The sequence below is a fragment of the Semicossyphus pulcher genome, unplaced genomic scaffold, assembly GCF_022749685.1.
Source record: "Semicossyphus pulcher isolate SPU_LCO1_2020_fin unplaced genomic scaffold, fSemPul1.0.p SCAF_8, whole genome shotgun sequence".
Classification (NCBI taxonomy): Eukaryota; Metazoa; Chordata; class Actinopteri; order Labriformes; family Labridae; genus Semicossyphus; species Semicossyphus pulcher.
This window is the reverse complement of record NW_027211759.1, coordinates 10445718-10472557: the sequence shown is the minus strand read 5'-3', so window position 1 is coordinate 10472557 and position 26840 is coordinate 10445718. Positions and strand designations below refer to the sequence as shown.

At 42.4% G+C, this 26840-nt stretch overlaps 1 protein-coding gene across 1 annotated transcript in view; it reads left to right on the top strand.

The window, feature by feature from the left end:
• Positions 1–26840, top strand: part of tmem117 (transmembrane protein 117) — a 49414-nt gene that overhangs the window by 2722 nt on the left and 19852 nt on the right. The window contains exon 3 of the mRNA XM_069686512.1: positions 18653–18785. Within this exon, the coding sequence (XP_069542613.1) occupies positions 18653–18785 (133 nt within the window). The remainder of the gene's footprint in view (positions 1–18652; positions 18786–26840) is intronic.

Genomic DNA, 26840 nt, shown 5'->3' with positions numbered 1-26840 from the left:
CAAAAATTCATTCAAAAATCTCTTCATTTGTTTATTTAAACATTGAACTTTTAAACTAGAGCAAGAAATTTGTCCGACACAGTGTTGCAAAAGCCTATCAACATCAAGATTCTTTTAATGTCCTGAATCCACTTTTAAAAATGGTTGATCCAAACTCCATTCAAAAAAACAGTTTTTTAAAGTTGTTTGCATGTTTGTCTTGCAGGACCTAAGAAAGCATGACTTTTACTTTTTCCAAATCTGCATCATGATGTTGTTATTTCGACGTCCTTATCCACCTGTTAAATACATTAAATGACACATAAAGTTGTAATCTTAAAGATCTCGGTTTAGCTTTTGTTGGCGGCTGCTATGGTGATAAACAATAATTGCGGGAGCACACTTCCCAGATATCCAGACAGTGTCGCATGTGTGACGTCCACGGTTGGCTCCGGTTGTAACTCTTGATTTTCCTCGCTGACGGTCGCTTTCCTTTTTAGACTGTTTGCTTCATCTGAGCGTCAAATTAGTTGCTTTTTCTTTGGAGTTTCACTTATTTTTGAAGTTGTATCTGTAGTCATCGATCTTTTCTTTGTTTGTTCAGCCACAGTAGATTACTGTTTACTCGCAACACTTAAAGAGACCGGAAAAGCAGCCGCTTAGCTCCGCCTACCCTCTCTGGCAGACCAACCACTGCTGGGTGATGGAAAACGCGTCACTAACTGGGCGTTGTGGGGCGATTTTTTTTTGCGAATGTCGCTACAGTCACCCAGTCTGTAATACTGCAAATGCAAAGGCTTTCATCAGTGGGCCATAGGCTCAATCACCATTGTGTTACCTCATTCGGCGACAGATAGAGACTTAACAGACATTTATTTAAATGAAAATCTTTGAGATTATTACTTTAAGACAACTTTTCATATTTCAAGCTGCTCCGTCTGGATCCATGAAAGGCTTTTTAAAACTTTCACATTCGTAGCAGTACTCCCCAAGAACTTTAAACATCTTTAAAATATGTGAAGTTCCCTTTTAATTAAGGCCTAATTCCATTTAGGCCCAAACATTTTGCCATCATTAACAATAAAACCATCACTGCTGCTTTTCAAAATTATGAAAAGTAAAAATTGGTGGCGAGAAAAGCTCTTGACATCTATGATGATTCCATCCTTTTCAGTTTTCTAGGTTTTCATACTGGCAGGACTCTGACACACGTAAACAGGATGAAGTTTATGTTTGCACCACTCATGGGTCTTTCCTGTTATGACATTTTCTGACCTCTGAAACGCATCATCCATCACCTCCGTCTTCTTCACACTTTGATGTCATTATTATCTCACTTCTCACCTCTCACACCTCCTTGATGCATTTCCTCTTCTGTTTCACCCACTTGCCATCTTGCTATCTTGACCGCCCGACTCTCTCCATTACACTCTCCTCTCATAAGGCTGTGACTCCAATCTCATCAGCCCTTCATTTGTTTATACTGAGCAGCAGTTCATGGCGCTTTTTATTCAACTCACGCATTTCATTTCCTACTCACTTCACAACTCACTTAGCCCCGGATATTATTGGCCACCCTGGCTTATCTTCTCGGGATGAACCATTAATGGCTATAATTGGAGGGCACAGCAAGAGAGAGAAATGGGAGGGGGTTGTACATAAAGTGATGATCTTCTCTGAGCATAAACAGAAGACAAGAGTGCATGAAGGCATGACACTTTCTGCAAATACAGAATGGAAATGACAAATGGCCTTATGTACTGTGGTTTTCCTGTGTTGATACTAGCTGTTCTCTCTGCTCATGTTGCCATTGTTTAATCGAATGTTTCCTTACTTAGAATCTGTGATGAAGTTTATCTTACTTTCGGTCCTCACGTGAGGTTACTCGATGCTTTATACACGCTGTATACATGCAGGGTCCTTAGAGTTTTGTAAGATAGAGGTAGAGAAGTACATTTGAAATACAAATATCATTTTTTAATATGCACTAAATTGCTGGTGCCAGCCATAGAAACATTTATCTATGATGTAAATAAATATAAACTCCCAAGAGAGTTAACCCAACTCAGAAAAAACAACATCTTAACTCCCACAACTGTAATCCATCCATGCTGATAGTTTTGGTTTGGTTGATATTTTGGAAAATACAGAGACCTAAATGATAAGAGTAATGCCACTCTTATATCTGTATGTTAAATATTTTGTTTGCATCAGGGTGTTGTTAGCTTAGCTTAGCATAAAGAATGGAAGCAGTGGGGAAACGCTAGCCTGCCTACAGCCTGTTAGCATCACTTCGATTTACTATAATCAAGTTGATTTACAATCAATGCGCTACCTTGAGATACGATATGATGCAATACGATGTGATGTGATGCGATGCTTTGGGATACGATGTGATGCGATATAATGCGATATAATGCGATGAGATATGGTACGATCTGATACGATATGATCCGATATGGTGTGATATGGTGTGAGATGATACAATGCAATACGATATGATGAGATACATTTTATTGTCTCCATAGGGAAATGTTGTCTTGGATGACATACTATATATTGCACATTACCCATATTGCAACACGATGCGATAAAAAAAGACAATATAGTATAATATAGTATTGTCTTGGACGATACCATATATTGCACATTACCCATATTGCACATGTTCCACATGAATGTGTCTCCAATCTGACCCTAAACAGAAATATAAACAAGCTTTGATGTGAATGAAGTTAGCTGCAGTGACTTTCTGTTGCCTTTGCCCATTGCCAGCCTCATGGGGACGACAAGACTAACTGACAAAAAGCTGGGATTACCCAGTCAATGCTACGATAAGCTTATGGCCTGCTGCCTCTAGCTTCATATTTATAGTAGAAAGAATAGCTTGATTTTTTGACTCTTTGCAACATAGCAAGTATCTCTCTCCATGATGTCGGCCTTGACGATGGTGCAAAAAGGTGGAATTTAAATGTTTTTGAATGTTCATTGACCGAACAGAATATAAAGAAATTGTAGAGAGATGTCCCTTTCCAGGACAAAAGTCTGTGTTTCTCTGGATAATCTGCTGAACATGGTGATAGTAGAAAGTGGTTCACATAAAAAACTTTATAGTCTGTGGATTATCCAAAGGAACCGGGACACAGTTCCTGGAAAGACGAATTATAATGCAGAAATCCGTGAGTCAAATAACTTAAAATCTGGGACAATAAAATCACAACTGCATAACAAGTTACCAAGAAATCTCTTTTTGTGATTTAGCTGAAATCTATTTATATTTGTGCACACCATTTTAATATCACACTTGGCACAAGGAGTATTACTCCACCAGCATTTCCTCTTTGCATGACTCATTATAGTAAATATATACAGTAGCTCTTAGTGAGGTCCAGGCCCGGTGTGTCTGCATCAGAGTCTATACATTTAAGGGTGTCGGGGACAAAAAGCATGCAGCTCATCATGCAGCCAGGTAATCAGACACAAACCGTCTCTGAGCAGATGGTTTGTGAGTGGGAGAGAGCGGTGATGTTTTGTGTGTGAGCATGTGTGTTTGTACCTTGGGAGTCGAGCGTTTAAAATAAAGAGAATCTGTGTTGGAGAGGACGAGAGAGGCTGGTGTTAAGAGCTGGAGAGGCGAGATGTGTCCTGCACAAACATTCCAGTGAAGCAGTTATATAATCACAACCCAGGTAGTGCATAAGAGCTCTACTATAGAACCAGGCCCACTGTAAAATTTATCATGTCACACAGGCCCACATGGCCCACCTACTGCACATCACCGTGTCTCTGCTGAAGCCCTGCAGAGCTGTAGCCGCTCTCTGATATGTAGGCGGGCGGTGGGAACACTTCTGAGTAGACCATGCAAAGGTTTGAGTACCTGAAAAAAACAGCACTTTGTGATTATAAAGAGTGTTTTCTGCGGTCACATTTCAGAAGGTGTTTTTGATGCTATTTTACACTTCTAATACGTTGCATAACTCGTGTCATTTTTAAGCTTGTGCTATTTGTAGCAACTTCAAATCAATTTGTCACAAACCTGGAAACAGACACTGGTTTTGAGAGCTCAAACGTTGGTTGCGTTATTTATAATTTATGATGGGTTAAAAACATTTTACAGTAATTACATCCTCCCTCTGGCGCTGTAGCATTTTTCAACTATTTGCCACAATAAAAGGATTTACCCCGTCAGAAACCCACACAAACATTAATCCAGTCGTCGCAGAACAGTTTCCTTTGCAATCCTTCTCTCCAGTTTTGTTTTCCAGTCATGTTGCTATTTCGAGTGGGCAGAGGTGCGCACTGCATTGTTCTCTGTTTGCCTCTGTGGGAGAAAAAAAAAAGCAGAATAAACTCTGGATGATGAATAGCTTGTGACAGATTATGTGATTTAAGACTACATTTGAGGTTCAAGGAACAACCTATGCTGCTCCATTCAGCCACTCAAGGCTATGTGTGCTCTCTAATGGAGTGGGCGCTAGCCAATGACTTCTGGTCATTCAGAGGGAGACTGGCTGTCGTTATGCATTTGTATTAAATGTTAGGTCACGCAGGGTTTGTGAGTTGTCTATTTCACTTTGAGCGAGGTTTGTTTGTGGATTAGATTAAGGCACCTTTTTAAATTTAAAGAAAGAAAATACTTCAGGTCGGTCGTGGTCAAGGACTGTGTGATGTGTGTTTCACTTAGAGAGGGTGCTAAGTAAACAAACATTTGACGAAAAATAGACTCTAAAGTTCAATTAAAACCCGATTTTATTCCACATGGGCCTAATTAAAATGTCCTTTTTTTAGAGATTAGCAGACTCGCTCGTACGGTCTCATTTGAGTCTGAAAATGAGGCTCTAAGTCAGACAATCATGAATGAATCCGCTGCCTCTCTCGCAGGCACATGAAGGTCACACAGACTGAAAGACTAAAAGACAGAGATAGAAACTGAGATAAATTTGAACAAATCTATTGATTCAAGTTGGCAGATGTCAATCTGTTGTAAAGTCGAGGGGAAGCGACGGCTACGGATGCTTAAACTGGACTGACGGCATCCATGAGACCAACAAATACAGTAAGAGCACTGCATGTCAAATAATGGAGATAAAGAAGACGGTCCAGGGACATTCAAGACATCCAAACATATTCCTAATCTACTGAGCACTTTAAAGGAAAGTTCAGCGTTTCAGTGAATACGCTCTTTCAGGTTTTGGATAGAGTAAGAAGAGGCACTGTGTTATCAGGCCTTTAACTATTACGCTACTGCAAGGAGATGGTTGTGCAGATTTTTATACATTCTGGCACTGCTGAAAGGTTACATAAATTTCGGGCAATCATGGCCATTTTTCTGTATTGCTGTAAAGCCATGCTTAATGTATGCTGCCTCAAATTTTCGGTTTTTAGTTGGCCATGAGTTCTTAGGTTTTTTTGCAGCAGAGTCCTCCATGGCAGGGCTGTTGGTCTGCTCCTTCGGTCTATTTGTTGTCAAAAACCTGTCCATTTTGCGCTAGCTAGCTACACGCAAGCTTGAGGAGCAGAGCAGCTTGATAACAACTGCCAGGTCTACACAGATTATGACGTCGTTATGCCGTCGTCATGCCGTCGTCATGCCGTCGTCATGCCGAATTTGCAGCTGAATTTGAGAATCCGAGATTACGGCAGTTTACGTGTTGTACGGTTCAGAACAAATGGGTTTTTTTTGCATTTTTTTTCTTATCTTCCCTCCAATTTTCTGAGACCCCCCTAGCGCCCCCTGGCGGCCCCCACTTTGAAAACCACTGCTCTAACACACCTGATTTTAATCTTTTGCTCTATCAATCCCTGAGATGGTTCAGATCATTCAAATGAGTTGTGTTAGAGTACAGAGAAACTTAAAACAACAATCGGTAGTTATACACATTTGCTTTGTTCTGCTACATGATTTACTAAATCAACACCGTTTGTCATGTTAGCTGACAAAGTTATTTGTCAAGCTAGATAACTGACATATGCACTCAGGTAGTATTTTGGTTGTCATAATGTTGGCGAGCTATAAAACTTGGTGGTTGCTGTGGGTGCCGGTCGTTTGTTGGTATTATCCATCTCCATTTCACAGCTTGCGTTGTCTCGTGTTGCACACTGTTGACTGTAGTGGTGTAGAATGAGCTCTCGGCAGAGGTACTCGTGAACGCGCAGATACGTCACCTCCTCTTGTTTCTCGGGAAAAACCGTCCCGAGTGCTTTACATAAAAATCAGCCCACAGTTTGTTAGGGCCGATGGAGGAAGTTGGGGAAGGGCTCAATTGGTCAGTTCCTCTTCTATCCCTTCACACATTGGCAATAAAAAATGAGATTTGAATGATGAATATTGTGTAAAATCTGACATATAGCCCCTTTTAAAGCTCCTGTAAGTTCTTCTGCTGGTTATGAAACTGACTGAAATGAATTCTGATGCCTCTATATGACCTACAAAAGTAAACCAGACCATCAGCGACAAGATTGATTATTTATATATAGTTATTTTTAATGCCTGAAACTGCTGGCGGGTGGTAGGTGTCAGACGAAGCGATTAACTGCACGCTGCCTTTGTTTACATTTTCCAGGGCAAACATTAAAGTGAGTGATACATATGAGTGTTAAAGACAGCAGAATAAGATTTTTTGTTACAATCCACCACGTAAGCATGTACAGGACAAAATCAGCAAAGAGAGAAGAGGTACGGCTTTGTCCACAGGGGGCGCCAAAATCAACACAAACAGAAAGTTCCTCACAGGAGCTTTAAAGGGCAGACATGAATTGGATGATATATTAAATAGTTTTGTTCCGCTTATCATACATCATGGCAAGAAAGCAAATATGATTTCCCCAGAATGTCAAACTATTCCCATAAAAACAATAACGTGTTGAATAATTGTAAACTATAAAACCTTTGGTTTAAGTATCAAGCAAACAATCCCTGAGTGTGGACCTTGAAATAAGCTGATGATAACTGATGATCTTAGCACTGCATCGATCTGTTAGACAGTCTAAATATACCAGATTTAGTGTGAAGTTATATAATATTTGTAACAAACGCCTCACGACTCGTCTTCTCTCTCTGCAGTGATGCAGCACCTCAGCACTAAAGCTTCATATCATGACTCTTCCTTTGCAGCACATCTCAAAGCCAAATCTCTATAATGGAAGAAGTGACTTTGCTTCTCACTTCTCCCTCGCACTGCCTCAGACCTTTATTAGCATAATATATTCACCTATCTCTCCGAGGCTTTGCCACTTCTAAAAGGTAAATTGAAGGGTAATTTTGAGTCATGTGGAGCGTGGTCCTAACCGGATTAAACCCTGCTTTGCATGTTATTACCCACACTTACATTCAATCAGACTCTGACCGCTCATCTCTGCTCGGATGATTTATTTGACGCTTCAGAAGAGTGCGAAGAGCCGAAGAGAAGGTGACAGAAATGAAAATGAAAACCTATTTTTGTTGATCACAGAGCTGTTAACACTACTGGATGTTCTGCTGTTGTGTGTGTGTGTGTGAGAGGGTGAGACATGTCATTGGCTGCTCCGTTGTGGAGACCCTGCCTCTTGTCCCCTTTCCCTGATCTTGATGATTGTAGCCTGCAGGATGCCATCTGGGTTCTGTCATATGTTGTTACTGTGCCACGCAAAGGCTGAGATGGCTTATGTACAGCAGTGTGTGGCTGCGGGTCAACGTGGAGTCAGCACGTGCGCGGTATGTGTGTGTGTGTGGGAGTCTATGGGTGGGTGGCAGGATAGGGACTCTGCGTGCCCTGCGTGTGCGTCGCTGTGGGGTATTTTATTGTCTGTGTGTGTGTCTCTGAGATAATTTGTTGCTGTTTAGAGTAATTTAATGTCTGTATCCACGCCAGTGTCAAATTAATTAGTCGTTCAATTTATCATCAGGGAGTATTTAGCAACAATTATGATAATGGTTTGTTTGTTGAAGTAATTTATGGAGCAAAAAACAACAAAGATTAGCTTGTTACAGCTTCTGTTTCTGTTTTCTGTCAGTGTAAATATGATATCATGTTCTGGTTAGGAGCACATGTCTCAAGAGCAAAAACCTTTTTCTCTCTGTTACGTCTCTGTATCACTAACAAATGCAATGTGAGTTATTGATATACATCAATATGACATGAATGCTTTTCATTTGATCATCATGACGTTTAAAAGTCGAACTTTTTATTCCCGTATTTTAAACATGTCACACTAATGTGTCTGATTGAAAAACTTACAAGTTAAACAGACTTTAAGTTAGTAGTTTTTTAAATAAGAAGGGCTGCAACTATAGATTACTTTAACACAGATTGATCTATTGATGATCTTTTTTCATGATTAATTAATTATGGAGTGTACAGTGTCAGAAATGTGTTTAAAATGCTGAATACTATATCCCAAAAGCCACTTATAATTTCTTAAATTTGTTGGTTTAGTTCAAAACAGATAAAAGATTTTCATTAAAGTGATCATCTCGAAGATTTTCATGTAAATAAATGTGGCCTATGGCCCACTGATGAAAGCCTTTGCATTTGCAGTATTACAGACTGGGTGTCTGTGGCGACGTTCGCGGAAAAAATCACAAGCGGCGCCCAGTTAGTGACGCGTTTTCCATCAGCCAGCAGTGGTTGGTGTTGCGAGTAAACAGTAATCTACTATGGCTGAACAAACAAAGAAAAGATGGATGACGACAGATACAACTTAAAAAAAAACTGAAAATCCAAAGAAAAAGAAACAAATTTGACGCTCAGACCAGGCAAAGCAAAAAGGAAAGCGACCGTCAGCGAGGAAAATCAAGAGCCAACCGTGGACGTCACACATGCAGCACTGTCTGGATATTTGGGAAGTGTGCTCCAGCAATTACCGCTTATCACCATAGGTGCCGCCAAAGAGTACAAACTGAGGTCTTCGAGATTAGCACTTTAATGAGCTGCAAAAAATGTCCTTGAAAAGTATTATGAAATATATAAAAGTGTTAAATGATTACTTGATTATAGTTGCTGTTATTTTCTGTCCATAGTCTTGTATCAGCAGTAAAATACATCTCTCTATTTGTCTGAATACATTTAACTCCGACATCTATACAGAGTACCAGCAGGACTCCACAGAGAGCTCTGTGACCCGAGCTGATCTTTACAGCTGATCTGCAGTTATCTGCATAATTATCAGCCTCATTACTATTCAGCCTTCACCAACCTTATGCTGCCCAAAGGAGCAACTTTATGTTTTACACTCTACTGCTGTTCAGGCCAGTGTGTGTAAGTTTAACTCTGAGGCCGCCCCGGCTTTTTGAATAATGTATGACTGGTGTCAGAGCGCCGCTGTGCCCCTGCAGCCTGGATTTATACTTGTTTTACTGCATTAAGCTGCAGTCTCTTGGATGTGGATGTTTGATGGATTTTTGTACAGTGTGCATTTATTGTGTGGTTGTATTGATCCATGGGAAAGAGAGAAAAATGCACTTAAATTAATAGGATTTCCAGGAACAAGACTCGACTGAAAACGCGCTATAGTTGCTCCCTGTCTGCTAGAGGAGAAAACAGGAAAATGTCCGCAAACTAACAAGTTCACAAAAACAGCAAGATGGTTATATATCACTTGTCAATTTGTAATTCAAAATTTGATTTAACCATTTACTGCCATGTGGAAATACAGTTATGTTTGGCACTGATGGCTCTGCTCTTAAGTTGCTCCCTGGGTTAGCCGAGCAGCGTGCTACGTATTCCAGGGAGCGCCGTGCAAAGCGCCCCTGAGGATACAGAGTGGCAAAAGGCTTCAGACTAGAAAGGACGAGGCTGGGGCGGTGGAGGCGGCAGCAGCAGCAGCAGCAGCAGCGTGTGTGTGCAGCACTGGTGTAGCAGGGATGAGTGAGAAGGACGTTGCATTTAAATGCACCGCCTTGTTGTGAGAAGCAGCTGTGATTGGTTTGTTACTGTTTAGTAATGAGGATTCAACCAGACTTCCGTGTCCTGCATGAACTAACGCAAAGCTTCATCTGTCAAGCAAATGATAGAGCTATAAACTTTTATGGACCTACAGATAGTTAGACATTAACATTATTAATGTGCTGTCCTCTTGGAGTGAGCTCCATGTTAATGCCTGCAGTAAAGAATAAAAGTGTTTGCACAGCTGACAGGGATACAAAGACACAGCAATAATGATGAGAGCTAGCAAACAAAGGAGCCAGCCAAAAGAGAAACGTCTTATATACCTGAAATGTTTGACACCTTTGGTCTGCAGCCATAAATTACAAAATGAAGACATCTAACAGGCCTCTTACTGGATCTACAGCTACAGCTGCCCAGTAAGTATCCAGCTCTCTGTGTCTCGGCTCTGCTTGCTGCAGTCTCCCTGTGGAGGGAGCTCTGCTCTCACTTCCCACCACTGATTTATTATCCGGACACTTAGTTACAGAGGAATCCAGCTCTGGGGACGCTCGTGTCCGTAGTCGTGGCTGTTCCCAAAACCCTCAAGTGATGCTGCGGCCCGGTAAAAGTGTGATAAATGGGGATGCAAGTGAGTGTATGCTAACATGAAGACAGTGCTAACACTGAGGCGCTCTGCACCCTGAGTTTGTGTCTGAGGGAGATGTTCATTAGGGTCCCTAAGGAGGGCAGGAGTGTTGTTCTGGTGCTTCTAATCAAAACAAGAGAGCTGCTTACAGAGCCCTAAAATAGATGAAAAAAAATGCTAAAAAAAGTGGAGCTGCTTTTACTGGGCAGTGATTGAGATCAAAGGCTGCACTGTTCATATCTCTTGAATCAATATGGACATGATGGTGTCACTTCCTGTATGACCAAACATACGACATTTTTTGTTTTTTTAAAGACCCCTCCAGTGAGAATCAAGTGTTTAACCTTGTAAACATCTCCATGTGGTGTTCTTCATGTGCTTCAAGACATATCAGGGACAACATGAGCAGTCATCTCCATGGCTGGGCCTGTCTGCTTTTAAACTGCAGTGTACCAAGGACAGGCTGAACAACACGTTTTCAGATTGGCAGGTTTGTGACGTCACAAACCTAAGGAGCCAATCCTGTTAATGGACAGGGTGACGCTATGCATATCATTATGTGTAACCTATGGCAACCACTTCGGCGATGCGCAAGCCAGCTGTAACCATTGTCGTAAACTCACTATTGACTACTAACGTTAACGTTACTATCACTAATTACTACATTTCAAGCTCGCTAAGATTCAACCAGTTGCGACTGAATGACGGCAGAGACGCTTTTTGTTTTCGCGACAGAGGGGACGGTAGGAAATTTACATATGCAGATTTAGGAATTTTTAATGAGGCAGAAGGAGGAGATGCCTCAGGAGGATTTTTACAAGGTAATTAAACGTATTTTGCAGCGCAGACACAATTTATTACTTTAAGCAGAGCATTTTATGTCTTTAAACATGACTAGAGCCGCTCTTTAAGCCTCGTGTTTGTCTGATTATTTTTACCTTTAGTTTTTTTATATATTGTCTTTTTTTTTCTTTGTTGTTAGTATACTTCAACCTCTGGAAACACTGCACCCTACACTTCCCATAATGCAGGTCAAAAGAGGCCCAGGTCTTTAGGCCTTTTGAGTAATTTTCTCAGACTTGTGAAATCTCCTCCAGAAACAAAGACCGATGACGTTATACATCATAGCTCTATTTTGACTTGTAAATTACCCTTGACAAGCAGAAATAGGTGCTGTGCCTCCTGAGTCGAACAAGACTGTCGAAGTGTTCCTAATATTTATTTTAATTTGCCTGAACTGTCAAACAGGGACAGTTTAAAGAATACAGTAATTATGACTTGACAGGTAAGTTGTCAGTCAAAGAAAATTAAATCAAATTATAGAGGCCAGAATTCTGTGCGATTGGCTTCATACATAAGAGAAAGTCTTGCTTATATTTTGGCTACAAACTTGTGCTGTAAGATAAAGAAACAAATACCACACAAGCCAAAGCTGTGTAATGTTTAATGTCATTAGATTCCTGGAATTAAAGCTCCATGAAAAATGTGCACATCCTGTATTTTTACTTCCAGAATAATGTCGTTCCAAGTCAATTTATTGACTCTGCCAGTAAGCCCCGCTCTCACACAGTACTTTAAGTAAGATGTGTTCACTGACTCTCTGTATTTACAGCGGCTGTCTCCATACTCTCTGAGCCTCGCCAGCGTGTCAGGGAAGTAAAAGCGTGACAGTCTGCAGCGAACAATGAAGCGTGGGGACTGTTGATTTATTGTCTCCTCCATGTCAGCCTCTGTTTGCACTTAATCAGAGGTAATATATTCATTTTGCCCAGGTGAGCGTCGCTTTACAATTTACTCATAGCACATAACATACATCATGTCTGACTGTCAGTTCCAGCTGGAAGGAAGGAAAGAGACTTAGTTTTGATATCATATTTTGGAATAGTGTAGTTTGACATATATGAATTAAAGCAGCGGTTCTCAAAGTGGGGTCTTAGGACCCCTGGGGGTCTGCAAACCATAGCCTAGGGGTCCCCAAAAAAATTATAATACATTTATAATAAATTATAAAATTGTGCTGTATCATTAAAAACTGCACGTCTACAGATGAGGACCATTTACGCCAATGAAACAAGCACATTGTGTCCCTTACTAGCGTTAGCTTTGGACCAATAGAAACTGATGATTGTGACACATCATAACAATCTGTCATGAATCTCTCAACTCACTCAGGTCACACTGAACCGTTCCTGCGGCTGTCTTGCTGCCGTTAAATTTCTGAGAGCTTTTAAGATCAATGACTTGAAAAGTTCAAATGCTGTCAAGTTGAGTCCACAAGCAGTTTGAATAAAATGAGCCTCCTTTTTAAAGCATATCAGTGGTATTAACATGATTCAAATTGAAATGTTTTTCTGTTTATCACTATGTAACAGGTCTGTAAGTATTTAGGTTGATAAGTTTCACAATACAAAAAGTTCCAATGGTGATTATGAGGGGGTCCTTGGAATATGTTCTCCCTGGCCCGAAAAAGTTTGAGAACCCCTGAATCAAGGTATATGCTAAATAAATTACTGGTACATAAAAGTTCATTATCATCATCATAAATCAGTTAAAGTTTATACATTTAACGTAGAATACTGTAACTGTTTGCTCCTTAAACATGTTAAAAGGTTTATAGTAAAGGTTAAGTAAGGAGAAAGTCTTTCAGGTTCAGGTTACACTTCCTCCTTGAGCCTTGTCCGATCTGATCTTGTTAAAGAGCGGGATCATGATGGATGAATATGTTAATCACATCTCAGGTCTCCTTCACTCGTCCTCCACCAGCTGCGTGCCTCTCAGCCGTCCTGGGCCGTTGGTGCACTGCCTTACCTGTGACACTGTGTTTTTGTTTGTGGGCAACCTCGGAACCCATCAGGTATCATCTGACGACCATATTTATCTGGGAGCCACTTTTTGTAGCTGGTGATTAGCGATAAAGGACTTCCTTTTCTGACAAGATATATCGTCTTAGAACAGAACAGTTTGTGGAGATACATAACTCGTCTTCAGATGGCCGCCGTTAGGAGCCGGGATGACATTAGGGCGGATTGCCTTGTGCCCCTTTTTCCTCGCCACACAGACTGTTTGTCCTGCATGCAACCAAAGCCTGCTTAAACGTGATTGGTCAAAACTATTAGGACTACAAACATACAGATACTGCTGTTAAAACATCTGAGGTACAGAACTGCGTGTCCATGTGCAGCAGGTGCATGTGTTTAACTGATGCTCTCTTTGTTCTGTCATGTCCGTGTTTGTGGATCTGGTGTGGATTACTACTATAAATCTTTTGACTTTATAACTTGACCACTTCCTAGAATTATTGCAGATGATGCCACTATCAGATGGACAAGGACGAGGGTGCCTATAATGTCAGGAGTCCAATGATTTCCCGAGTCAATCAGGACTGAGTGGGAATGTGGAAACGCCGTTATGCTCTCAAGACTGAAAGTTAATTTTTGAACTTTCACTAAGTTGCCAGTTGGAGTTCAAAGGTTTATATCACTGTACTGTGTTGCTTTACCCTGACATATACTTTACCACAGTTAAGCCTGTACTGGATGTGCGACTTAGCTGCTGATTTTGTGGGGAAAGGTTAATCCTGTTAATTTCTGAAAGTTTGGAAGTCAGTATCTTGGCAGGCAGCTTATCCTCAACTGTTGATTGTAGACTAATACCTGGATACTCATCTGTCATACTGCACTGTCACACGTATGTCCTGGCTAAACAATACGCTCAGCGTGGTCAATCATTTTTAGCAGAAATGTCATAGGCTACATTATTGAAAGATTATTTTTTTTGCCTTCATTTGATAGGAAAGCGACAGGAAATATGGGGAGGAGAAAGTGGGGATGACATGCATCAATGGGCTGCGAGTTGGAGTCGAATCTGCCGCCGATGCAACGAGGACTTTGCTTCTGTGCATGGAGCGCCTGCTCTAGCGACTGAGCTAAACCAACGCCCCATCATTCGCTATATTTAACAATTGATGGTGTTTTTTTCCCCCCACAAATTCAAATACTTGTGACCCATTTTACTGAATGTAGACACAAAGGTGACATTTTTAGATTGTAGTTGATAAAAGTAAAACAAGAAGACAGTCAGAGATATCCTGTAACGCAGTGTAAGTTCTGTAAATACAAAAAAAAAGCACATCATGATTTCCTCTCAAAGGCTGGGGTTGGATTAGACACATCCCTAAAACGTTTGGATAATTAGAGTGTTTTATGGTGTTTACAGAAGCTGCAACTGGAGAGGAACGCAGTATATTGACTGTAAGAGACTGGTGTTAATCAGTATGCCATCTGCTCTCTGGTGTGTGTCACTTTCTCACCACTAGATGGAGACACAGCTTCGTGTTTGATTTAGGACACAGCGTGAGGCGAGGTGGACATGATCTCATCCTAAACAGACCTTTATAAATAGCATTGCAGGAATGATACTGGATATACTGTAAATTAGTATTCACAGTGTAAGTGCAGTCTGTAGAGATGGCTCGGCCCATGTCAGGGGTATGTGTTACAGTGTGTGTGAGTGAAAGTAAGAAAGACATGTGTCTGCCTGTCTTCCCTCTATGTTTATATTTTCAGCCTGTGCCTCATCCATGTGTGTTCTTGTTGTTGTTGTCGTTCCCTGCCGGGCTGAGCCTCGCAGCAGACAGCGCCCATGAATCACTCCTTATCGGGGTCCTCTACTGTCGGGAGGTGCAGTGACTCAAACGGCTTGGCTGAACAGTCTTGAATCACCCCCTAGTTAAAATCCTGCCCGTATGTGCCGCGAGAAGACGGCCGTGCTCGCTGGCGAGGCGTGCTGCTTTAAAAGTCAGATGTGCCGATACACACTGTGCTCCTACATCTAAGCCAGGGCTCATTGGCACTGCAGGCAATTAAGTTCACCCATGCAAATCAATTCAATTATGCATCTGTGATGAGGCCTGAAATACCACAGAGAAGACGTATGGCGTGGCCTTACACTGGACCACTTTGCTTTTACAAAAAGAGACCCAAAATTGTACGGTTGATTTTTGATATGAAAGGAAAACGCCAGTAAACAAACCAAAGTGAAACTAACATTGCAGATCTGTTGTTTACTAAACAGATACAACAGGAGGGTTATTCATTATAACTGCACTTTAACTCAACAAAGATCCACATCTCCGTAGGACTCTCAGCGTCTTTGTTTTTTATTCGCTCTGCGGAGAAAAACTAAAAGCGAGCAAGCTGAGACTGAACAGCATGTAAAACTATCGGAGAGTAAACCAGCCAGGCTGTAATGGGAAAATAAATGGAGCATTCTGCTTTGCTGTCTCTCTGGCTGTGTGTTTGTGTACGTGTGTATGTGTGATTGTGTGTGTGTAGACACGAACACAATGAGCTCTCTGAGGAGCTGTAACTCAAAGGGATGCTGACTGAGCTGGAGGAGAGAAAAAACAAAGAGTTGTTCCTGGGAAGATGGCCGCTGCTGGCACCGGATCACAGCTCGCTGAGCAGAAGCAGAGGGAGAGCAGTGTGTGTGTGTGCGTGCGCGTGTGCGCGTGTGTGAGCAATATGTAAAGTAGTGGAAATGGAGGTGTACAGCCAAGCTTACTCATACAGGAGTTCTCTATTAAAAGTCAATTTAGTAACCTTGCAGCAGGTGAAGGTTGGGGCTCATCATAATGAGGAGTATTCTTACTGATGTTGGACATCTCTGGTTCAAATTGTGTCAGAAAATTCTGAATTAACCCTCAAATACTGTGAATAATTTATTCAGCCTTTTAAAAATATTCTTTTATATCTTCTGTGGGTCCAGAGGGAGCTTTGTCAAGTCTGAGAAAATAAGCATGCTGAGGTCATCCTGATGTCATCAGGGTTATCTCAGCCTGGGTCTGGGCCAATGACTATATATAAAGATGGACGACGCGTCTCCATCTGCTCTCCTTGTACGAAATTGATGCCAAAATAACCCCCTTGACGGGCGCAGTCATCTTGCGATGGTGATGTCATTTGGAGTCAGAGTTGCACAGTAGAGATCGCTAGATGGAGTCGCTGTAGCCACTTCCGCTAACCAAAACACACACTTACATTACCGGGGGGAAAAACAGCAAAGATCCTGCACGCCGACGTGTTCAACAAGAGAACAGCTTCTTGTGTTGGTCTGAAGCAGACGTTCACAGGTATGGAAACTTCATTGACTGTAGTGATTGTTTTAGTTAGGTTTCCTCTTGCCGATCGTCCTCTACTCTGCTAATCCGGAACATATTGGCTGCAGGAGCCGGATTTGTCAACAGAGCTGTCAATCATCCTTTTGACGGCATGAAATAACTTAAAAATAAATTTGTCCGAAAAATGAACACTTGGACATAAATCAGCATGATAAGAACTAACTATAATGACAGAAACCATGTTTGGGAAAAATCTATTTGCGTGTATTTTGATTTTATAGTTTGACTCATGTCCCATCTGTTAACATGGAGGAGGCGGGCTTTATGCCCTATACTGCAGCCAGTCAGCAGGGGGCGCTCGAAATGTTTTGGCTTCACTTTTAGTGAACTGTCATGTCATCCATCTTTTTATACAGTCTATGGTCTGAACACTAAACATTCTTAAATTGGGAGTTCAAAAGATATGGGCAATTCGTAGGCGCAGAGGGTCAAACTGGAGGAGTGCTATGACAAGGGGAGGACAGCTGAGCTAGCACTACTGTTAGCAAGCTTATTTTTCTAGCATGATTACTGCCAGATGACTACAAGCTGCACTAGCTGCTACAGTATTATCTTTAAGACCACACTGGTGTTTGAATTTGTATAACAATGAACATTTTTCAGCAGGAATTGATTATGAATTACAAAAAGGAAGTTAGCTTGTTTCAAGTCTGTTCCTCGCATGAGCACAGTTTTTGTGTGTTTTAAATGTTCTTTACTTTAATTTGTTACAGTTGAAAGATTACATAAATGTTGCCGGTTGTTTTAGCTTAAGCTTAGATGTACTTTCTCTTTGCTGTCAAGCTGCTTTTTCACCGTTTCCTTTCTAATACAGCACAAGTAGACAAGCTAACGAGGCTACCAAAAACTAGCCTACTGACACCCTCTGCATCAAGAGTCTCATAGGATCAAATGGAATGATGCTATTGGTTGCATTATGGGAAATTAAGGATACAGGACACTTAAAATAAAAATATATCAGTCTCTGTTGTTAAATTCTGACCTTTTTATTATTTATGTTTGCTGGGAGGCCTTCAACTATATAAAAGTGCATGCTAAACCTCTGGAGTAGCCCTTTAATTAAATGTATCACTTCTAATTGCAAATCCTTTTTGACCCAGATCTTATTAATGTCGGTCGTAACAAACTTCCTCCTGTTACACGAGCAGTGTGCGAGCGAGATCAAGGACTCTGAGAGCGGTTGTGCAATTACATTATGCACACCTAATTACATCACATGTGTTATTTCCACATCTCTCAGTAATTTACACTGTACTTATGTAATGCTTTTACGTCTCACTGTGACCAGGAGAAAAAGCAAACTCTCGTATATTTTCCTGTTTGTGCAGCAAAAATAATAAAAGCCAGTTTGTATATTTCAAACTAAAAGCACCCAACTGCAGTATTTTCAAAGTAAAACAAGTCCTGCGTTAAACCTTGTGCTCTTCATGAGTTCTGCTAAGTGCTGCTAGCTGAGGACAAGCTTGTGTGTCCTGTGCAGAAGGCTGAGAATCTGAATCCAATCTCATGCTCTGCCAGAGAGATGTTCCTCCATAATTTGACCGTAAGCCAGGACTGTGTTAAAAAAAAACACCACAGGTCACAAATGTTTGAATAATTTCTCTAATCATGCAGAACTCACATCAGGAAACACGGGCGAGCATCAGTCTGCTGACAGCATGTCCAACAGATGCATGAAAATGATCTCTCTGTGTGTGTATATGTGTGCGTGTTTGTGTGTGGAATCTTTTCTTCAAGGACTGATGATGAAATAGCAACGCTCGAAATTGGTCAGGAAAAGACAATCACTCCCGCCTGTGGAAGTGACACCTCAAAGTGGTCTTTAATCTTAATTCCACTGCCTAAAGGGCACGTGTCTGACAGAGTCGGACATTATTGATTCACGTGATTAATTTATTTACTTTCATCTCCATTGAGTCGTGCTCATACATGTTTAGCAGGTTTGACGTGCCGTTTGAAGCCGCGCACTGACAGCGGTGTCCTTGTCATGCTCCCCCTTTTAAGGTCGATACCTGCGCCTGAAAATGTTCCGCGAGGATCATGGCTCCTGGATGACCATGTTCTTCAGCACCATCCTCTTCCTGTTCATCTTCTCACACTTCTACAACCTTATCCTGCTGATCGCTGGGAGCATGAGGTAAGCCATTCGATCTCTTTCTCCCTCTTTGTTTCTGCACGTTTTCCCTCTTTCTCTGCTTCCCCATTTGTAAGAGCGACTGTACGCTCCCCTTTGGCTGCTGTGATTGATCTAAACGTCTCGCCTGAACACAGACTCGATAGCAGTCTGATTAATCAGCCCGGACGTTAAATCACAGGTAGAGGCAGGCGAGGGGAGGGTGGTTAATCCTGAAATATCACCTTCAGCACTTATTCTCTCATGATTTTGACTTATTTTTTGGAACCTCTCCAGACAAAAAACACAAAATCTTTTTTTACATTGCCTCTCAGTTTGGGTCTCGTTTTTCCGCCCCCTCTTACCTGCTGAGAAACCGCTGTGCACAGCAGAGCCTGACACCCACCCATCAAGCCGGTGACAGGAATCCGTTTATGCATTTGCAATGTGTCCGTCTCCAGGAAGGAAAACATGCCCTTGAAGGCAGTCAGCCAGACGCGAGGTCGCCGCAAGGTGATTTACCGTTTGGTTTGTTTGGGCTGCAAGAACAAGCGTGGCAGGTGTCTGTTCAGGTACACACTGTCAGAGAGGAGGCCAGGGAAGTAATGGAACCTGTCCCATACAGCGCTGCTTCTCCTCACAAACACCAACCATCAACTATCCATAAGGTGCAAGCAGATGAAGGCTATTAGCTAGCAGGCAAGGTGCTGTGTTTTTCTACGGCCTGAGGGATGAGTTTGTATAATCAGCCAATCTGTCACTCCGGCCAGCGCGGTGACACCAGCATCCATCTTGTCCGCGCTCTCTGGTTGGCCGAGAAAAGGAAAGGGAAGCGAGCGGCTGAGCGGAGAGGGGCAGGCCCGCTGAGACGATGAATGTTGCTTGCTCAGGGAAAAGTTACATTTGCAGTCGCTCCGAGTGCATCTGTCACAGAGAGGATCTTTGCGCCTTTTACTGCCTGGAAATGTCGAGAAAATGGACCTTTTTAGTCTGTCGGTGGATTTTTTTCACCGTCAGAAGTGACATCCGGATAATTCTGCAGGAAAAATAATGAGTGACTCAGACATTTTGAGAGACGGAGTATATAATTATCTCCATCTAGCATGTGCAAGTCGCACATTCTCTGCTTATATTAGCCACATCAGCTGTCCAGATATAAAACTATCAAACATAGGCGCCTATTAAACAATTAAACTAACTGACACGTAAATGTTCATTATTACTTTTGGATGTGTGTCAAGCAGCCAAATCAGATATTAAATGTTGTAAAGCTCTCCTCCTGAAGACAGATGGCGCTGTTGTAAAGCAAGTGAGCCCGCTGCTGCCGAGACACCTGGTCTTTCCCGACCCCCCTTAAACTCCCCTCCCTCCTGTCCCTCTTTCCCGCTTGTTTTCTTTCTGCTCCACCAGTGAGTCCGCCGAGGACCCGGGCCCTGCCAAAAACCATTAGCGTTCACATCTCTGTTCAAGACCGACATGTAAGAACAATGTTCACACTCTGCCAGGACGCCCCTCAGAAGGCCGGCTCCGGGGCTGCGACAGCATGAGCGCAGCAGAGTGAGCTAAGAAAGAAAAAAAAAGGTGACGGAGGCTGAGGCGGAGAGGGGCCTGATGATGCAGTCAAACTTAAGTCTTAAGATCCATGTCCAAACCTTATTTGCATCCACCGCTCTCTCATTCCCTCGCCCCACACGGAGCTGCGCCTGTTGTAGTTTTCTCTTTCTCCACAGCACAAAGGGGAAGTAGAAAATCCCTTTGTGGCTGCAGCTGCCCCTCTGTGGAAATGAATGGTGTTTTTCCTTTTCATTTGTCCTGAAAGAACAAGCCGCTGTGAGGTATTATTACAGCCGAGGGGTTTTAAAGGGTACGTTTTTTTGGCACGGGTTAGCTGGCTTTGACACCTAGCCATGATGGTGCGCTGCAGGGGATGCTCTTCTGGTGGCTACACACACCAAACAAACACATATTGTTCACGTCTCACACCTCGGTCAAGTTTACGTGCGCGTGGGAGAGCGAGTGTTTGAGCTGGGGCAGCAGGGAAGGGGGTGTCGGCGTCTGTCTCCCTGCTGTCTCCCTGACCTGATGCTGTATGCTGCCCTCGCCCTCCGCTCATTAATATGCTTTAATTTTCTTCGACCTTTCAGCCGGTCTTGAGCTTGATTTAATTAAAACCAGCGATACATCCACAAGGAAAGAAGATAAACAACACAAACAAGGCGGTAAACAATCAGAAGATAAGAGATTATACATCTTATTGGATGACAAGTATTTATTCATGATTAGTCATGTAAAAATGGATTCATCAAAGCCATTATCTCTCAGCTGAAAGAGATTTCCAGACTGCGTAATCTTCCAAACGTCCAGCAGCGTGTCGGCTAATATTTAAACAGCCTCCTCTAGGTCAACAGCTATCAACCTGTTACCTGGCTCTTGTCGGAAGGGAAAAAAACCCGTCCATCACGGCTCCCTGGGAGCTGTAATCCACACTTGTTACCAAACCCTCACATCTGGCCCATTTGCATTTTAATGTAACTGTCAGATTAGGGTAGGGGAGGGGAGGCGGGGGGCTGTTTGTGTGAAACCAGGGGAGTGTGACCGCCCAGGGAGTTTGACGGACTTCGTGAATGTTCTGTCACGCCGCACAATCCCATTCCACCATCTTACGGTGGCCATTACCAGCCGAAATCAGACCCTAATTAGGTGGTGTTATTTAATTAAGACGGCCTGATGCGTGGCGTACACATTAATCATGGCTAATTTAGAGGAAGGGGGTGGTAAAGTGTGCAAAGGTGGAGGGAAAGAGGCAGGGGGGGGGCAGTGTGTGGGGATCTAATAGGGAGCCGTGAAATACTTCTTTTTGTTACCCAAAAGAGGAAAAGATGGAGGGATGTCAGGATAGTGGGGGAAAACGGGGGTAAGCCGAGAGTTGGAGGAAGGGAGGAAGGGGGGCTTCAGTCGTTGGATGTGTTTGATGAGGAGCAGGGAGGGATGCATGTGGCATTTGACTAAAGCGATACACTGAGCGGGATTAGACCCCATCATTGTCTTTGTTTACCATGATCCTTTGTGCTGAGTGCATGCTAGTCCCCCTCGTCTGTCTGTTTGCTTGTCTGGCACTAAGCTGGGGTAATACCATGGACAAGTGGATTTCAAAGGCTGAATAAATAGCATGTTATGGTATGTAGAAGCCTCCTGTTGCATGCAATCCCACATGGGACCTGCTGCTGCCGACGTTTCTGCATGTTTGCAACCAGGGGTTCTGTCATGTCGCCTTTACTTAGAAATTAGAAACAAGAAGTACTTACAGATATCCATGCACAGTTTAGAAATGCTTTCTGTGGTACAGTAATATGATTATTTATCAGTAACTGTTAGTGTGAAGGACTGTTGTAATTTATTTAGAAGTTCTGTAATTACATTTCAGTTACTGGTTTCAGAAATGCTCTCTTAGCAATCAGTTTGTTTCCTGTCTTACTGGGAGTTAATTTCAGTTTGGGGCCAGTGTGTCAGACTTGTACAGGATGTGCTCACTATGTGCAGGAGTTCGAGGAGAGGCCATTAGCATCATTTGAAAAAGGAAAAATGTGACACCTGATTATTCCAAAGTTGTCCTATTTAAAGAAATAATCTCAAAGATTTTCATGTAAATAAATGTCTGTTAAGTCACTATCTATCGCCGAATGAGGTAACACAATGGTGATTGAGCCATGGCCCACTGATGAAAGCCTTTGCATTTGCAGTATTACAGACTGGGTGCCTGTGGCGACTTTCACGGAAAAAAAAACACAAGCGGCGCCCAGTAAGTGACGCATTTTCTATCAGCCAGCAGTGGTTGGTCTGCCAGAGAGGGTAGGCAGAGCTAAGCGGCTGCTTTTCCGGTCCCTGCAAGTGTTGCGAGTAAACAGTAATCTACTATGTCTGAACAAACAAAGAAAAGATGGATGACTACAGATACAACTTCAAAAAGAAGTGAAAATCCAAAGAAAAAGAAACAAATTCGACGCTCAGATGAAGGTAAACAGTCTAAAAAGGAAAGCGACCGTCAGCGAGGAAAATCAAGAGTTACAACCGGAGCCAACCGTGGACGTCACACATGCAACACTGTCTGGATATCTGGGAAGCGTGCTCCCGCAGTTACCGTTTATCGCCATAGGTGCCGCCAAAGAGAACAAAACTGAGATCTTTGAGATTACCACTGTAAAGACCAAGAGAATCAAAGTGAATTGATTTTTGAAATCAAAACTCAAAGTTAACCTATGCTCTGTTTTTCTGGAGCTTTCTAAATGAAGTTTTAAAGGAGGCTGAATGAGGTCTTTGAGTCTGTGTAATAACCAACTGATAACATCTCCATGACATCTGAGGTAAAGAGTGCTCGGGCTAACAAGTATTACAATAATCAAGTAATGTCTTCATTAATGCACATCGTAGATAAACGAGCACCGACTTGTGTGCACCACAAGTCAGTAAGAGAGGTTGAAGAGACGAGCATAGCGAATTGTTGTCATCGCTCACTGTATCCAACCTTCACTCTCTGTGACATTCTTGTGGGACTAGCATGCTAGCTTAAACTTGTTGAAAGACCTACACTAACCAGAGCCTTGTGCGACAAATATTAGACTAAATTTTCAACAAATATAAAAAATGATGTAGCTTTAAATTAAAAGGGATTATTCATCATACCTTCCTTTGTTGTTGTTGTTGTTTTTGTAGCATTTAGGATGATAAGAAGACAGCAGAAAATGGTAATTTTCTCGACCAAATATCAGGCATATTGATCTATCATGACAATAATCTTTAACTGATTTTTAGAAGTGTCCACATGCATCTTTTTGAAACAGTTTTTGGAACACAGTCCTCCCAGAAACTGATTCACCGTTCAGATATAGAAACTTGTTGCTATTTGTAAATTGCTGTTAATGTCTTGCAGTTTCATGTATTTGACCTTTCTGTGCTTCCTCCTCTGCCTTGCTCATACTTCCACGCACCCACACCGACTTTCTAAGCTTATCTCCCGCTGTCTTTCACACTCCTACACATGCACATTACGCCGCTATCTGATAAATGACTCATTACGTATTTAAGGAGTGTCTAAGTCGTGTAAAGCTTTCCCTCCAAAGCCATTTTCTCTTCTCTCAGAATATCTCGGGGACAGACTGTGTGCTATATGTGGCGGTGAACTCGGTCATTTCCTCTCTGATTATATTATCCTGCTGCTGCTTTCTGGGACAGAGGGGAGGAGCGTCGGCCCTCCACATACGTCACTGTCACATAATGAGAAACAGCCGCGGTTGTAAACAACAAACTATCGTAACCTTGACAGCGGTGTGTGTCCACTGGGAATATACTATAGATGTATTATATTACAGATGAGCGTATAGTGTATGCATTCGTAGACAAAAGGTGGGGAGGGTTATTGTAGCAGGGCTGATTGATTGTACACGCGTGTTTGTGTGTAGCTCAGCTTTGCCACACTACTACTACACATGTCATCTCTTTGTGTTTCACCCTTTATGATGAAGATCTCAGAGATTTCACTTCCATGATTTGAAGGTGGAACATTTTGCATGTCGTGTTCCTCGTTGCATCAAGTGCTGTTCTGCGGCCAGTTATTCAATAATAACCAAATCTCAAAGACGCTCAGATGAAGGCAAACAGTCTAAAAAGGAAAGCGACCGTCAGCGAGGAAAATCAAGAGGTACAACCGGAGCCAACCGTGGACGTCACACATGCAGCACTGTCTGGATATCTGGGAAGTGTGCTCCTGCAATTACTGTTTATCGCCATAGGTGCCGCCAAAGAGAACGAAACTGAGATCTTTGAGATTACAACTTTAAAGATCAAGAATCAAAGTGAATTGATTTTTTAAATCAAAACTCAAAGTTAACCTATGCTCTGTTTTTCTGGAGCTTTCTAAATGAAGTTTTAAAGGAGGCTGAATGAGGTCTTTGAGTCTGTGTAATAACCAACTGATAACTTCTCCATGACAACTGAGGTAAAGAGTGCTCGGGCTAACGAGTATTATAATATGTGCTGTTCTGTGGCCAATTATTCAATGAAAACCAAATCTCAAAGCAAATTCTGACGTTTCTAAATACCTACACAAAGTGCAACTTAACTTCAGGTATGTAAAATATATAGATATGTAAAATACCTGAAAAGGAAACTATCAGACAACATTAGGAGCAAGAACTTAGTTTTCTTTGTTAAGGTAAGGTAAATATGTGTTTTGGTTTGCAGAAGGGGCAGGACATCGTTACCGTAAGATGGCAGCAACCGCCTCTGGGCTATTTTGGCTTCACTTTTGTACAATGAGAGTAGATGGAGACGCGTCATCCATCTTTATAAACAGTCACTGGTAGCACAGGAAGAAGCTATTTGATGTTATTATAGAGCAACACATCCTGCAGAGGGACGAGGGGTCATGGTCTTACAACCAAGATTCGTCCCTGACATTAGCCAAGTGGTTATTATTGAAATCATGATGGCAAAGGACCTTTAACCTTAATCCTCCAACACCTGCTGATAGTGGTGTCAGATCAGACGCCTCCCTCTGTTCTCCTATAATGACATATTTTGGTGGATAATTTGATGCCCTGTTTACACCTGGCATTAACAATCACAAGTGGACATCTCTAAGTAGGTCAGTTCACACCTGGCAGTGGAATGCGTCTCGAGGGACCACTTGTGATCTGATCTTACTTCCCCACTGTAAATGCAAATAAAAATGTATGTCATTTTATTTGCAAAAAATGCTTTGTTATTTTTAACTGGCAGGAAATCAGAAAACATTTCCCATTTGTTGTGGCTGTTTCCTGTTTTGTACTTTAACATGGCATCGTTTTCAATATATCCCCCGCACACCGTCGAATGTAGCCTGAGCAATCAGAGCAGAGTGTATCCTCAATGTGTCTTGGGTGCGTTCACACCTGTACTTACATCTGCTCACTTGTAATCGGATCACCAAAGGCGCATGTTGGGCCGGTGTTGCTGAGGATATTGCCTGGTGGTATTAACTCCCGCTCCTGAGCCAGGGGAATGATCAGGACTAAAGGACGCCAGCGGTTGAACACAATACACGGGCTGATTCTGTTCTGAGTGACGGATTGAGATTGTAGTTTTAAGTCGCCTTGGGAGACGGTACAGTGATAGTGAAGAGAGTGTGTATTGACAGCTTTATGCTCCCTGGTAACTACTGCTGCTCAGTGTTGCATGCTGTAAATATGACGCTGGGTACTGTAGTGCACGGAGAGGAGACAAGTGATGCATTTCAATGTGGAGCCGGCCAAGGTCGCACTTTAATGTGGTGAACGAGTCCACGGCTTTACAGGGCAGGAGAGGTCACTAAATCAGTGCCTGTCTGATGGAGAAAACAACTTTATAAAGCCAGCATGGAGGCATATACTTCAGCCAGCAGTGATAGAGTTGGGGGTATGTGATGACGCGCTCTCAGCATGCTGTTTTATAAGCGTGATTATGAGGGCTCACGTCTGCCTTGAAAAGCATTGATTTTGGACTTTGATGAAAACAAAGGTGAACCATAAAGTCTTCCTTTAAATGTAAGTATGTATGGAGTTGTGGGAACTGCTTGCTTTATAGTCGACTATGGCGTTGTAAAAGTGTTTTTGCTCTCCATGCAGGGTGGACTGCTGGTGAAACGGGTAAATCAAAAGCTGTTATAGGTTCAGATGTGTTTAAAGGGCCAGTTCACCTATTTTCAACCCCAGTCCTATCATGCTATTATGGGGAGCTAATGCTGTTATGGGAGGAAAAAAATGCAATTAGGCTCTGTGCCTTTGGAGGACGCGATCCGCTTCTCCAATGGGCCCTGGAAAACCTCCGCCAGACTATGTAAAACGTGTCATCTGGTGGAGGCCAAGGAGCTCGCTAAATTACACTGCTCGTTCAAATTCATGAAATGGAATGTAGACGGCAGACCTGAAGATTTTTTGACGATCCACCGATATATTCTCGTCGTATTTCGGATTCTGTACCGCTCTGAGCCGTTGCCTGCAGCAAAAACGGTAGTATTTCACTCCAGCGTCTCTCGCTGCGCCGTTCCTTTCAGAGGGAGGGGCGCAA